Source organism: Phocoena phocoena, chromosome 3 (genome assembly GCF_963924675.1).
Source record: "Phocoena phocoena chromosome 3, mPhoPho1.1, whole genome shotgun sequence".
Taxonomy (NCBI): domain Eukaryota; kingdom Metazoa; phylum Chordata; class Mammalia; order Artiodactyla; family Phocoenidae; genus Phocoena; species Phocoena phocoena.
Genome location: NC_089221.1, coordinates 61,439,000 through 61,455,280, shown reverse-complemented (window position 1 = coordinate 61,455,280; position 16,281 = coordinate 61,439,000). Strand labels below are relative to the sequence as shown.

Sequence of the window (16,281 nt, the reverse complement as noted above, 5' to 3'; positions counted from 1 at the left end):
GGGGCTGCCCCTCCCGGTTCTGGGACACTTGAGCAGTGGGTGCCATTGCTGCTCTCAGCCCTGTGGGTGTAGGGGCACCAGGTCAAGGGTTTCTTCTGAGGTCATTCTCGAGATCTTTACAACAACCTGTGAGCTTGATATTATCACCCTTCATTTGCAGATAGGTCAACAGAGGCTCAGAGATGCTGACTAATGTGCCCACGTGAGTAAGTGAAAAATGTGGTTATAAATTTATCTCTTAACTTTCCTTGAAGCCCATCATCCTTCTACTATCCTATCGGGCCTCCAGCCAAGCCTTCTCTGGGCTTAATCTGGCTCCTGGCAGTTTCCATGGATGGGGAGTGTGAAGGGGAGTGTGAAGACTTGCTGTGGCCCGACCCTGAGGAACCGGCTAGGATAAAGAGCCCGGTGACCTCAAGGGGGGGCCTGTGGCACCTCCACTATTTCTGGGAGGAAGTGGTTGAATTAGACCTGAGACTTTTTTCAGCCTTTTCCTGCCCGCACACTCACACAGAATGGCTAACTGGTATGCATGTTGGGGTCATTAGATGTGTGGCAGTACTCTCCAGGCAGATTTTTTGGAGGACTTGACAATGTCCTGTTTCCTTTTCAGTCTCACTGCCCCAATGTTCTTTTCTTTTACTAATTTTGGCCATGATATATAAGCCAAACATTTTATTTCTATAAAATGGTTCCCCATTAAATAAATACAATGCTTATCTAACTACTTCACATCAGAGAAAGCATCTGAATGATTAAAAGAAAGGCAGTTCCAGCTATGAGAGCAATGCTCCTCTGGAAAGGAAGGCTTGTGGAGAGATGCCCACTGCACCTGCACCACTGCCTTCATCTGCTGGGATGCAGTGGAGGTCGCTGGACAAACTGAACTGTGATGGGTAAAGAGAGCAGAAAAAGGAAAACTGACTGAAAACTGGGCCTGTAAGACATGTAAATACTGATATTAAATGCTCTTGGTCCCCAAAACACTGGATGAACTAAAAAATATAGAACAGCTCTTCTCAGAGATAGGTATGAAATTCCAGCCATGACAGGTGAGATTCATCTATGTGAAGGAAGAAATTTCCTTACACAAGATCACCAGATTCTATACCATCAGGACAAGCACCAGCTTCGCTTGCTATCCAAAATTAACTCAAAAGTTAACTCAACTTGCAAACATAAAGGATTTTTCACTTAATTGCAACGTTATTAAAGAAGCCAACGTTAAAGACGTGACATAAAAACTCACAGAAGAAAAAATGCATTGGGGAAGGGTTTGTGGACTCCTTCGGCTTCACCCAACTTGCCCTTCTCTATTTTTTTTTTTTTTTTACCTTGCCCTTCTTGATGCAGGTGTTGATGGTGTCAAGAAGGTCCGCCCGGTTCTTGTCACTTTTGGGCAGCTCGGCGAGTTCTTTCCCCAGGAGCTCACCTTTGTGGTAGCCCATCATCCTTTCAAAGGCTGGGTTGACATACTGTGAACGGGAAGCGGTTAAAGGTCAGGGCAGGGTGCTGTGTGCCTCGCAGGAACGCTTGTTGGGACACAGAGGAAACGTGCCCTGGGCGAGCGCTCTCCAATGGGGGTGCTGACCCGACCCCCCAGCCCCAAATGCCCCCGGAATAGGTGCTTCCCTCCTGAGCAGCAATGCGTTCATTCAACTGCCATCCCAGCACCCCAGGCCCTCTGGGAAATCGGAAGACATTCTTCAGTAGAAAAAGAGCAAGAAGCTTTTATCTGCTAGTGCCAGCCTCCAATGGGCCTTATTCATCGCCTACCACCCATGAAACAAGAAAAAACTCAGAAAAAAAGAACAAATAAAAATTAACTAGAACTCCATGCAACAGATTGTGGCTTCTATTAGTCACCTCTCTACAAAGAAGCAATTCGATCTCTCACATCTAGATATCATTAATAGATAACTGCCACTGTCTATTAACCAATGCTCTAGCTTGGGGCCGCTTCTGGTCTAACTGAAGAATAAATTAAGTTAAAAGCCTTGGGCAGTGGCTTCCCTGGTGGCACAGTGGTTGAGAGTCCGCCTGCCGATGCAGGGGACATGGGTTCATGCCCCGGTCTGGGAAGATCCCACATGCTGCAGAGCCGCTGGGCCCGCGGGCCATGGCCGCTGAGCCTGCACGTCTGGAGCCTGTGCTCCGCAATGGGAGAGACCACAACAGTGAAAGGCCCGCGTACCGCAAACCACCCCCCGCCGGCCCCCCAGCTTGGTACATGCTGGGACCAGCAGACTCAGAAGTTTCTTTCCAAAATTCTGCCCAGGGCCCTGGAATTTAGAGCTATCACCTTGGCTGGTTCTTGGCTGCTATCCCCACCCTCCAATTTCTTCTCAAAGAACAGAGTCACCAGATGAGCCGCTGAGTGGAGGGGACAAGTGACGAAGAATGTGGGGAAAACGTGAGTGCACTGTATCTAGGTCACAGATTTCTTTGGGCATAATTGATATCCATCTGATGTTTCAGAAACGGTCTTGCAAACTGTAATCACTCTTGCCCTCCACGGAGATGACAGCAGTGAGGAACTGAGTGATGCAGGGACATCTGGGGAGCTACTCTCTGGCGAACACAGCTTCTGCTAGTACAATTACCCCTGGGAAGTGGATGAGTCGGGAAGTTGCTCTGGAGCCCTTGGCACCAGGCATTATGAAGGTCGCTGAAGAGGAGGAGGCGGCGACACTGTCTTCACTGATCTCCTACCACTTCATGTGGTGGTCACTGTCCTCCCTGGGCTGGGCAGCAGGACCCCTGCTCACCAGTTCAGCCCCACAGTGCCCTGGCCCGGCCCTGCATGCAGCTGAGCAGTGCGTGCTTGTCTCCCACGTGTGGGCATCTGCCCAGTTGCTCTCTGCTTAGAAAGCTCTTCCCCATCTCCTGGTCACGTCAACTCCAACTTTTCCCTCCCCTCCTCCAGCAAGCTGTCCTTGAGCCCCTGCCCAGTCTGAGTTTGTGCCACTCCTACAACTCCCACTCTCTCCTGTGCAGGCTTCTGGTGACTTATTACACTGAATCTATATTCTTCTCTCTCTCTCTCCCCCACGAGACATGAAAATCCTCAAGGGCAAAGGCTACTTTGGATTTATCTTTGGATACGCAGAACTGTTTACTAAATATCTGAGGAATGGATAATTTGAGAATGTATTATTTCCCTTATTTGTTGGCTAAATTCTCATACATTTTCACATGTGTTTATTCTGCTTTTGCTACTAGGTTGCAAATATGGGTAGAAATCATAGCTCTACTTTCATGCCAGGTGACCTCACAATGCAGCAGATACTCTAGGACATGGATTATGGAACCAAGGCAACTAAGTTCAAATCCTGGCTCTGCCCATTACTAGCTACATAACTTGTGGGCAGGTTGCTTACCTTCCCTGGTCCTCAATTTCCTCATGTGTAAAGTGGCTACGACAGTAGTACCTGATTCATAGAATTGTTTTAACAAATAAATGAGTATGTATAAAATGTTTAGTACTGGGACTTCCCTGGTGGCACAGTGGTTAAGAATCCACCTGCCGGGAGACCATCAAGATGGCAGAAGAGTAAGACGTGGAGATCACCTTCCTCCCCGTAAATACATCAGAAATATCTACACGTGCAACAACTCCTACAAAACATCTACTGAACGCTGGCAGAAGACCTTAGACCTCCAAAAAGGCAAGAAACTCCCCACGTACCTGGGTAGGGCAAAAGAAAAAAGAAAAAACAGAGAAGAAAGAATAGGGACGGGACCTGCACCAGTGGGAGGAAGCTGTGAAGGAAAGGTTTCCACACACTAGGAAGCCCTTTCACTGGTGGAGACAGGGAGTGGCGGCAGGGGGAAGCTTCGGAGCCACAGAGGGGAGCACAGCAACAGGGGTGCAGAGGGCAAAGCTGAGAGATTCCGGCACAGAGGATCGGTGCCGACCAGCACTCACCAGCCCAAGAGGCTTGTCTGCTCAGCCACTGGGGTGGGTGGGGGCAGGGAGCTGAGGCTTTTAAGTTTCATTAGATCCCATTTATTTATTTTTGTTTTTATTTCCATTACTCTAGGAGGTGGATCAAGAAAGAACTTGCTGTGATTCATGTCAAAGAGTGTTCTGCCTATGTTTTCCTCTAAGAGTTTTGTAGTGTCCAGTCTTACATTTAGGTCTCGAATCCATTTTGAGTTTATTTTTGTGTATGGTGTTAGGGAGTGTTCTAATTGCATTCTTTTACATGTAGCTGTCCAGTTTTCCCAGCACCACTTATGGAAGAGACTGTCTTTTATCCATTGTATACCCTTGCCTCCTTTCTCATACATTAGTTGACCATAGGTGCGTGGGTTTATCTCTGGGCTTTCTATCTTGCTCCATTGATCTATGTTTCTGTTTTTGTGCCAGTACCATATTGTCTTGATTACTGCAGCTCTGTAGTATAGTCTGAAGTCAGGGAATCTGATTCCTCAAGCTCCGTTTTTTTCCCTCAAGACTGTTTTGGCTATTCGGGGTCTTCTGTGTCTCCATACAAATTTTAAGGCTTTTTGTTCTAATTCCATAAAAAATGCCATTGGTAATTTGATAGGGATTGCACTGAATCTGTAGATTGCTTTGGGTAGTATAGTCATTTTCACAATATTGATTCTTCCAATCCAAGCACATGGTATATCTCTCCATCTTTTGGTATCATCTTTAATTTCTTTCATCAATGTCTTATAGTTTTCTGCATGCAGGTCTTTTGTCTCCCTAGGTAGGTTTATTCCTATGTATTGTATTCTTTTTGTTGCAGTGGTAAATGGGAGTGTTTTCTTAATTTCTCTTTCAGATTTTTCATCATTAGTGTATAGGAATGCAAGAGATTTCTGTGCATTAATTTTGTATCCTGCAACTTTACCAAATTCACTGAGTAGCTCTAGTAGTTTTCTGGTGGCATTTTTAGGATTCTCTATGTAGAGCATCATGTCATCTGCAAACAGTGACAGTTTTACTTCTTCTTTTCCAATTTGTATTCCTTTTATTTCTGTTTCTTCTCTGATTGCAGTGGCTAGGACTTCCAAAACTATGTTGAATAATAGTGGTGAGAGTGGACATCCTTGTCTTGTTCCTGATCTTAGGGGAAATGCTTTCAGTCTTTCACCATTGAGAATGATGTTTGCTATGGGTTTGTCATCTATGGCCTTTATTATGTTGAGGTAGGTTCCCTCTATGCCCACTTTCTGGAGAGTTTTTATCATAAATTGGTGTTGAATTTTCTCAAAAGGCTTTTCTGCATCTATTGAGATGATCAAATGGTTTTTATTCAATTTGTTAACAGGGTTTATCACATTGATTCACTTGCGTATATTGAAGAATCCTTGCATCCCTGGGATAAATCCCACTTGCTCATGGTGTATGATCCTTTTAATGTGCTGTTGGATTCTGTTTGCTAGTATTTTGTTGAGGACTTTTGCATCTATATTCATCAATGATACTGGTCCGTAATTTTCTTTTTTTGTAGTATCTTTGTCTGCTTTGGGTATCATGGTGATGGTGGTCTCTTAGAATGAGTTTGGGAGTGCTTCGTCCTCTGCAATTTTTTGGAAGAGTTTGAGAAGGATGGGTGTTAGCTCTTCTCTACTTGTTTGATAGAATCCTCCTGTGAAGCCATCTGGTCCTGGACTTTTGTTTGCTGGAAGATTTTTAATCACAGTTTCAATTTCATTACTTGTGATTGCTCTGTTCATATTTTCTATTTCTTCCTGGTTCAGTCTTGGAAGGTTACACCTTTCTAAGAATTTGTCCATTTATTACAGCTTGTCCATTCTATTGGCATAGATTTGCCTGTAGTACTCTCTTAGGATGCTTTGTATTTCTGCAGTGTCTGTTGTAACTTCTCCTTTTTCATTTCTAATTTTATTGATTTGAGTCCTCTCCCTCATTTTCTTGATGAGTCTGGCTAATGGTTTATCAATTTTGTTTATCTTCTCAAAGAACCAGCTTTTGGTTTTATTGATCTTTGCTATTGTTTTCTTTGTTTCTATTTCATTTATTTCTGCTCTGATCTTTATGATTTCTTTCCTTCTGCTAACTTTGGGTTTTGTTTGTTCTTCTTTCTCTAGTTCCTTTAGGTGTAAGGTTAGATTGTTTATTTGAGATTTTTCTTGTTTCTTGAGGTAGGCTTGTATAGCTATAAACTTCCCTCTTAGAACTGCTTTTGCTGCATTCCATAGGTTTTGGATCGTCGTGTTTTCACTGTCATTTGTTTCTAGGTATTTTTTGATTTCCTCTTTGATTTCCTCAGTAATCTCTTGGTTATTTAGTAACGTATTGTTTAGTCTCCATGTGTTTCTGTTTTTTACGTTTTTTTCCCCTGTAATTCATTTCTAATCTCACAGCGTTGTGGTCAGAAAAGATGCTTGATATGATTTCAATTTTTTAAAATTTACTGAGGCTTGATTTGTGACCCAAGATGTGATCTGTTCTGGAGAATGTTCTCTGCGCACTTGAGAAGAAAGTGCAACCTGCTGTTTTTGGATGGAATGTCCTATAAATACCAATTAAATCTATTCTGTCATTTAAAGCTTGTGTTTCCTTATTTATTTTCATTTTGGATGATCAGTCCATTGGTGTTAGTGAGGTGTTAAAGTCCCCCACTATTATTGTGTCACTGTCGATTTCCTCCTTTATAACTGTTAGCAGTTGCCTTATGTATTGAGGTGCTACTATGTTGGGTGCATATATATTTATAATTGTTATATCTTCTTCTTGGATTGATCCCTTGATCATTATGTAGTGTCCTTCCTTGTCTCTTGTAACATTCTTTATTTTAAAGTCTGTTTTATCTGATATGAGTATAGCTACTCCAGCTTTCTTTTGGTTTCCATTTGCATGGAATATCTTTTTCCATCCCCTTTCAGTCTGTATGTGTCCCTCGTTCTGAAGTGGGTCTCTTGTAGACAGTATATAGATGGGTCTTGTTTTTGTATCCATTCAGCAAGCATGTGTCTTTTGGTTGGAGGATTTAAGCCATTCACGTTTAAGGTAATTATCGATATGTATGTTCCTGTGACCATTTTCTTAATTGTTTTGGGTTTGTTTTTGTAGGTCCTTTTCTTCTCTTGTGTTTCCCACTTAGAGAAGTTCCTTTAGCATTTGTTGTAGAGCTGGTTTGGTGGTGCTGAATTCTCTTAACTTTTGCTTATCTGTAAAGCTTTTGATTTCTCCATCGAATCTGAATGAGATCCTTGCCTGGTAGAGTAATCTTGGTTGTAGGTTCTTCCCTTTCAACACTTTAAGTATATCATGCCATTCCCTTCTGGCTTGTAGAGTTTCTGCTGAGAAATCAGCTGTTAACCTTATGGGAGTTCCCTTGTATGTTGTCATTTTTCCCTTGCTGCTTTCAATAATATTTCTTTGCCTTTAATTTTTGCCATTTTGATTACTATGTGTCTTGGTGTGTTGCTCCTTGGGTTTATCCTGTATGGGACTCTCTCCGCTTCATGGACTTGGGTGGCTATTTCCTTTCCCATGTTAGGGAAGTTTTGGAATATAATCTATCCAAATATCTTCTTGGGTCCTTTCTCTCTCTTGTCTCCTCTGGGACCCCTATAACGTGAATGTTGTTGCGTTTAATGTTGTCCAAGAGGTCTCTTAGGCTGTCTTCATTTCTTTTCATTCTTTTTTCTTTATTCTGTTCCACAGCAGTGAATTCCACCATTCTGTCTTCCAGGTCACTTATCCGTTCTTCTGCCTCAGTTATTCTACTGATTCCTTCTAGTGTATTTTTCATTTCAGTTATTGTATTGTTTATCTCTGTTTGTTTGTTCTTTAATTCTTGTAGGTCTTTCTTAAACATTTCTTGCATCTTCTCGATCTTTGCCTCCATTGTTTTTTCGAGGTCCTGGATCATCTTCACTATCATTATTCTGAATTCTTTTTCTGGAAGGTTACCTATCTCCACTTCATTTAGTTGTTTTCCTGGGGTTTTATCTTGTTCCTTCATCTGGTACATAGACCTCTGCCTTTTCATCTTGTCTATCTTTCTGTGAATGTGGCTTTTGTTCCACAGGCTGCAGGATTGTAGTTCTTCTTGCTTCTGCTGTCTTCCCTCTGGTGGATGAGGTTCTCTAAGAGGCTTGTGTAAGTTTCCTGATCGGAGGGACTGGTGGTGGGCAGAGCAGACTGTTGCTCTGGTGGGCAGAGCTCAGTAAAACTTTAATCTGCTTGACTGTTGATGGGTGGGGCTGGGTTCCCTCCCTGTTGGTTGTTTGGCCTGAGGCAACCCAATACTGGAGCCTACCTGGGCTCTTTGGTGGGGCTAATGACAGACTCTGGGAGGGCTCTAGCCAAGGAGTACTTGCCAGAACTTCTGCTCACCCTGGGGACTGTCCTTGTCCCCAGGGTGAGCCACAGCCCCCCCTCCCCTGCCTCTTCAGGAGACCCTCCAACACTAGCAGGTAGGTCTGCTTCGGTCTCCCCTGGTGTCACTGCTCCTTCCCCTGGGTCCCGATGTGCACACTACTTTGTGTGTGCCCTCCAAGCATGGAGTCTCTGTTTCCCCAAGTCCTGTCGAAGTCCTGCAATCAATTCCCACTAGGCTTCAAACTCTGATTCTCTAGGAATTCCTCCTCCCATTGCCGGACCCCTAGGTTGGGAAGCCTGACGTGGGGCTCAGAACCTTCACTCCAGTGGGTGGACTTCTGTGGTATAAGTGTCCTCCAGTCTGTGAGTCACCCACCCAGCAGTTATGGGATTTGATTTTGCTGTGATTGCGACCCTCCTACCTTCTCGTTGTGGCTTCTCCTTTGTCTTTCGATGTGGGGTATCTTTTTTAGTGAGTTCCAGTGTCTTCCTGTCGATGATTGTCCAGCAGCTAGTTGTGATTCTGGTGTTCTCACAAGTTGGAGTGAGAGCACGTCCTTCTACTCTGCCATCTTCTTTTTCATTTATTTCTGATTTGATCTTTATGATTTCTTTCCTTCTGCTAACTTTGGGTTTTTTCTTCCTCTTTCTCCAGTTGCTTTAGGTGTAAGATTAGCTTGTTTATTTGAGTTCCTCCTCTCTTTGGGAGAAGCGATATATATGTTTTTCTCCTTTTGCTCTTTTTATGAGTGTGTATGTGTATGTTTCTGTGTGTGATTTTGTCTGTATAGCTTTGCTTTTACCATTTGTCCTAGGGTTCTCTCTGTCCGTTTTTTCTTTTTTTTTTAGTATAATTTTTAGCACTTGTTATCATTGGTGAATTTGTTTTTTTGGTTTGGTTGTGCTCTTCGTTACTTTTTTTTTAAACTACTTTTAAATTCTTTTTTATTTTTAATAATTATTTTAATAACTTTATTTAATTAATTTAAATAAAGATTAAATAAATTAATCTATTTATTTATTTATTTATCCCTTTTATTCTGAGCCATCTGGATGACAGGGTCTTGGTGCTCCAGCCGGGTGTCAGGCCTGTGCCTCGAAGGTGGGAGAGTCGAGTTCAGGTCCACCAGAGGCCTACCAGCTCGACTTAATATTATATGGAGAAAATCTCCCAGAGATCTCCATGTCAACGCTAAGACCCAGATCCACTCAACAACCAGCAAGCTACAGTGCTGGACACCCTATGCCAAACAATTAGCAGGACAGGAAAACTACCCCACCCACTAGCAGAAAGGCTGTCTAAAGTCATAATAAGGTCACAGACACTCCAAAACACACCACTGGACGTGGACCTGCCCACCAGAAAGACAAGATCCAGCCTCGTCCATCAGAACACAGGCACTAGTTCCTTCCACCAGGACGCCTACAGAACCCACTGGTGGCAAACACCAAAAACAACGGGAACTACAAACCTACAGCCTGCAAAATGGAGACCCCAAACACAGTAAATTAAGCAAAATGAGAAGACAGAGAAAAACACAGCAGACGAAGGAGGAAGGTAAAAACCTACCAGATCAAACAAATGAAGAAGAAATAGGCAGTCTACCTGAAAAAGAATTCAGAGTAATGATTGTAAAGCTGATCCAAAATCTTGGAAATAGAATGGAGAAAATACAAGAAACATTTAACAAGGAGCTAGAAGAACTAAAGAGCAAACAAACAATGATGAACAACACAATAAATGAAATTAAAAATTCTCTAAAAGGAATAAATAGCAGAATAACCAGGGCAGAAGAACGGATAAGTGACCTAGAGGATAAAACAGTGGAAATAACTACCACAGAGCAGAATAAAGAAAAGAGAATGAAAAGAATTGAGGAAAGCCTCAGAGACCTCTGGGGCAACATTAAAGGCACCAACATTCGAATTATAGGGGTCTCAGAAGAAGAAGAGAAAAAGAAAGGGACTGAGAAAATATTTGAATAGATTATAGTTGAAAACTTTCCTATTATGGGAAAGGAAATAGTTAATCAGGTCCAGGAAGCGCAGAGAGTCCCATATAGGATAAATCCAAGGAGAAACACAGCAATACACACATTAAACAAACTATCAAAAATTAATTACAAAGAAAAATTTTAAAAGCAGCAAGGGAAAAACAACAAATAACATACAAGGGAATCGCCATAAGGTTAACAGCTGATCTTTCAGCAGAAACTCTGCAAGCCAGAAGGGAGTGGCAGGACATATTTAAAGTGATGAAAGGGAAATACTTACAACCAAGATTACTCTACCCAGCAAGGATCTCATTCAGATTTGAGAGAGAAATTAAAATGTTTAGAGACAAGCAAAAACTAAGAGAATTCAGCACCACCAAACCAGCTTTACAGCAAATGCTAAAGGAGGTTCTCTAGTCAGGAAACACAAGGAAAGGAAAAGACCTACAAAAACAAACCCAGGACTTCCCTGGTGGCGCAGTGGTTGAGAGTCTGCCTGCCAATGCAGGGGACATGGGTTCACGCCCCAGTCTGGGAGGATCCCACATTCCACGGAGCAGCTGGGCCCATGAGCCGTGGCCGCTGGACCTGCCCGTCTGGAGCCTGTGCTCCACAATGGGAGAGGCCGCGGCAGTGAGAGGCCCGCATACCGCATAAAAAAACAAAAACAAAAACAATTAAGAAAATGGTAATAGGAACATAGATATTGATAATTACCTTAAATGTAAATGGATTAAATGCTCCAACCAAAAGACACAGACTGGCTGAATGGGTACAAAAACAAGATCCATATATATGCTGTCTACAAGAGACCCACTTCAGACATACGGACACATACAGACTGAAAGTGAGGGGATGAAAAAAGATATTCCACGCAAATGGAAATCAAAAGAAAGCTGGAGTAGCAATTCTCATATCAGACAAAACAGACTTTAAAACAAAGACTATTACAAGAGACAAAGAAGGACATTACATAACGATTGAGAGATCAATCCTAGATTAGGATATAACAATTGTAAATATTTATGCACCCAACAGAGGAGCACCTCAATACATAAGGCAAATGCTAAAAGCCATAAAAGGGGAAATCGACAGTAACACAATCATAGTAGGGGACTTTAATACCCCACTTTCACCAATGGACAGATCACCCAAAAAGAAAATAAATAAGGAAACACAAGCTTGAAATGATACATTAAACAAGATGGACTTAATGACATTTATAGGACATTCCATATAAAAAGAACAGAATACACTTTCTTCTCAAGTGCTCATGCAACATTCTCCAGGATAGATCATATCTTGGGTCACAAATCAAGCCTTGGTAAACTTAAGAAAATTGAAAACATATCAAGTATCTTTTCCAACCACAACACAATGAGACTAGATATCAATTACAGGAAAATATCTGTAAAAAATACAAACACATCGAGGCTAAACAATACACTACTTAATAATCAAGAGGTCACTGAAGAAATCAAATAGGAAATCAAAAAATACCTAGAAACAAATGACAACACAAACACGACGACCCAAAACCTATGGGATGCATCAAAAGCAGTTCTAAGAGGGAAGTTTATAGCAATACTTCCTACCCTATGAAACAAGAAACAACTCAAATAAACAATCTAACCTTACACCGAAAGCAACCGGAGAAAGAAGAACAAAAAAACCCCAAAGTTAGCAGAGGGAAAGAAATCATAAAGATTGGATCAGAAATAAATGAAAAAGAAATGAAGGAAGCAATAGGAAAGATCAATGAAACTAAAAGCTGGTTCTTTGCGAAAATAAACAAAATTGATAAACCATTAACCAGACTCATCAAGAAAAAAAGGGAGAAGACTCAAATCAATAGAATTAGAAATGAAAAAGGAAGTAACAACTGACACTGCAGAAATACAAAGGACCACAAGAGATTACTACAAGCAACTATATGCCAATAAAATGGACAAGATGGAAGAAACTGTCAAATACTGAGGAAAGCAAAACCTTCCGAGACTGAACCAGGAAGAAATAGAAAATATAAGCAGACCAATCACAAGCACTGAAATTGAGACTGTGATTAAAAATCTTCCAACAAACAAAAGCCCAGGACCAGATGGCTTCACAGGCGAATTCTATCAAACATTTAGAGAAGAGCTAACACCTATCCTTCTCAAACTCTTCCAAAGTATAGCAGAGGGAGGAACACTGCCAAATTCATTCAATGAGGCTGCCATCACCCTGATACCAAAACCAGACAAAGACGTCACAAAGAAAGAAAACTATAGGCCAATATCACTGATGAACACAGATGCAAAATCCTCAACAAAATACTAGCAAACAGAATCCAACAGCACATTAAAAGGATCATACACCACAATCAAGTGGGGTTTATCGCAGGAATGCAAGGATTCTTCAATATACACAAATCAATCAATGTGATACACCATATTAACAAAATGAAGGAGAAAATCCATAGGATCATCTCAACAGATGCAGCGAAAGCTTTTGAGAAAATTCAACACCCATTTATGATAAAAACCATCCAGAAAGTAGGCATAGAGGGAACTTACCTCAACATCATAAAGCTCATATATGACAAACCCATAGCCAACGTTGTCCTCAATGGTGAAAAACTGAAACCATTTCCACTAAGATCAGGAACAAGACAAGGTTGCCCACTCTCACCATTATAATTCAACATTGTTTTGGAAGTGTTAGCCACAGCAATCAGAGAAGAAAAAGAAATAAAAGGAACCCAAATCAGAAAGGAACAAGTAAAGCTATCACTGCTTGTAGATGACATGATACTATATATAGAGAATCCGAAAGATGTTACCAGAAAACTACTAGAGCTAATCAATGAATTTGGTAATGTAGCAGGGTACAAAATTAATGCACAGAAATCTCTTGCATTCCTATACACTAATGATGAAAAATCTGAAAAGAGAAATTAAGGAAACACTCCCATTTACTATTGCAACTAAAAGAATAAAATATCTTGGAATAAACCTACCAAAGGAGACAAAAGCCCTGTATGCAGAAAACTATAAGACACTGATGAAAGAAATTAATGATGATACAATCAGATGGAGAGATATGCCATGTTCTTGGATTGGAAGAATCAACATTGTGAAAATGACTATACTACCCAAAGCAATCTACAGATTCAATGCAATTCCTATCAAAGTACCACTGGCATTTTTCACAGAACTAGAACAAAAAATGTCACAATTTGTATGGAAACACAAAAGACCCCGAATAGCCAAAGCAATCTTGAGAAAGAAAAATGGAGCTGGAGGAATCAGGCTCCCGGACTTCAGACTACACTACAGAGCTACAGTAATTAAGACAGTATGGTACTGCCACAAAAACAGAAATACAGATCAATGGAACAGGATAGAAAGCCCAGAGAAAAAAACCATGTACATATGGTCACCTTATTTTTGATAAAGGAGGGAAGAATATACAATGGAGAAAAGACAGCCTCTTCTCTAAGTGGTGCTGGGAAAACTGGACAGCTACATGTAAAAGAATGAAATTAGAACTCCCTAACACCATACACAAAAACTCAAAATGGATTAAAGACGTACATGTAAGGCCAGACACCATCAAACTCTTAGAGGAAAACATAGGCAGAACACTCTATGACATAAATCACAGCAAAATCCTTTTTGACCTACCTCCTAGAGAAGTGGAAATAAAAACAAAAATTAAAAAATGGGACCTAATGAAACTTAAAAGCTTTTTAGAGCAAAGAAAACCATAAACAAGATGAAAAGACAACCCTCAGGATGGAGAAAATATTTGCAAATGAAGCAACTGACAAAGGATTAATATCCAAAATATGCAAGCAGCTCATGCATCTCAGTATCAAAAACACAAACAACCCAATCCAAAAATGGGCAGAAGACCTAAATAGATATTTCTCCAAAGAAGATATACAGATTGCCAACAAACACATGAAAGAACGCTCAACATCATTAATCATTAGAGAAATGCAAATCAAAACTACAATGAGGTATCACCTCACACCGGTCAGAATGGCCATCATCAAAAAATCTACAAACAATAAATGCTGGAGAGAGTGTGGAGAAAAGAGAACACTCTTGCACTGTTGGTGGGAATGTAAATTGATACAGCCACTATGGAGAACAGTGTGGAGGTTCCTTAAAAAACTAAAAATAGAACTGCCATATGACCTAGCAATCCCACTACTGGGCATATACCGTGAGAAAACCATAATTCTAAAAGAGTCGTGTACCACAATGTTCATTGCAGCGCTATTTACAATAGCCAGGACATGGAAGCAACCTAAGTGTCCTTCAACAGATGAATGGATAAAGAAATTGTGGCACATATATACAATGGAGTATTACTCATTCATAAAAGAAACAGAATTGAGTTATATATAGTGAGGTGGATGGACTTTGAGTCTGTCATACAGAGTGAGGTAAGTCAGAAAGAGAAAACCAAATACCATATGGTAACACATACATATGGAATCAGAAAAAAAAATGGTTGTGAAGGCCCTAGGAGAAGGACGAGAATAAATACACAGACCTACTAGAGAATGGACTTGAGGACACAGGGAGGGGGAAGGGTAAGCTGGGACAAAGTGAGAGAGTGGCATGGACATATATACACTACCAAATGTAAAATCAATAGTTAGTGGGAAGCAGCCACATAGCACAGGGATATAGGTCAGCTCGGTGCTTTGTGACCACCGAGAGGGTGGGAGGGAGATGCAAGAGTGAAGAGGTATGGGGATGTATGTATATGTATAGCTGATTCACTTTGTTATACAGCAGAAACTAACACACTATTGTAAAGCAATCATACTCCAATAAAGATGTTAAAAAAATAAATTAAAAAATAGAAAAGTAAAAAAAAGAATCCGCCTTCCAATGCAGAGGACATGGGTTTGAGCCCTAGTCCAGGAAGATCCCACATGCCGCGGAGCAACTAAGCTTGTGCACCACAATGACTGAGCCTGTGCACCTAGAGCCCGTGCTCTGCAACAAAGACATGCCATCGCAATGAGAATCCTGCGCACCGCAACAAAGAGCAGCCCCGCTCAACCGCAAGTGGAGAAAGCCTGTGCGCGGCAACGAAGACCTAAGGCTGCCAAAATAAAAACATTTTTTTAAATTAAAAAAATGCTTAGTACTGCCTCTGGCACATGGTAAGCACCATGTAAGTGTTTTAAAGTAAACAGATAGGTAGTTTCAATGGATGGATGGGTAGGTAGCTATTGTTCCTAAATGTTAAGTGCTACTGCCCGACCTCTGACCATCTGCACTAAGGGGCACGTTCCCTGTGAAGCAGCACTGCCCCGAGAAGGACTCTGGTATTGAGTAGGAATATACATGATGTATCTCATTCATGATGACTCATCTTAAAATCTATAGCACAAAGGCCTTTTAAATTTCCCCCTTACATATAATATCCTCTATTCAAGTTCTTCCTCTTTGTTCTTGAGTTTTATATTCAGAATGCAGGTAGGTTTTTAAAGGGGTCTGAGAGGGCACCCCAAGAAAAAGCCTGCAGTCAGGTCAGTTTCCCTTTTAATACAGGGATTCCCCTTCCCAGGCACCCACTGTCCTCAATCCCTGCTTCTTCCTCTTCAAGTAAAGGCTGGCAGGTGATTCATGTGACACCATCGCCATATCACGTCTCCTAGAGATACAGGTTTCCTAACCACCAGGAGCTAACTGTAGAAGGAAGGACTCAGTTGCCTGTTAAAGGACTGTATGCAAGATTACAAGGCTGGTAGAGAGCAGAGACGCCCCTCTCCTCATCACTAAAATCACAACCCGGCTTCCCCGTAAAAGAGGGAGGTGCGAATTATCTCCTTTTCCCTGGATATCTCCCTGGTATACAAGTACATATGAATAAATTTCTGGGTTTTTCTTGTTAAAAAAAAAAAAAAAAGAGAGAGAGAAGTGCAAAGCAAACGTGTTTCGTGAACAGAATTGACTGTTCAAGTCCAGGTAG

General features: G+C 41.4%; 1 protein-coding gene across 9 annotated transcripts in view; it reads right to left on the bottom strand.

Moving 5' to 3' along the window:
* PDE8B (phosphodiesterase 8B) overlaps window positions 1-16,281 on the bottom strand; it is a 252,699-nt gene that overhangs the window by 93,523 nt on the left and 142,895 nt on the right. For 6 of the 9 annotated variants that reach the window (XM_065874637.1, XM_065874644.1, XM_065874639.1 and 3 more), the window contains one exon: window positions 1,335-1,475. The exons of the other annotated variants lie outside the window; for them this stretch is intronic. In XM_065874637.1, the coding sequence (XP_065730709.1) occupies window positions 1,335-1,475 (141 nt within the window). The remainder of the gene's footprint in view (window positions 1-1,334; window positions 1,476-16,281) is intronic. 9 annotated transcript variants of the gene reach the window in all.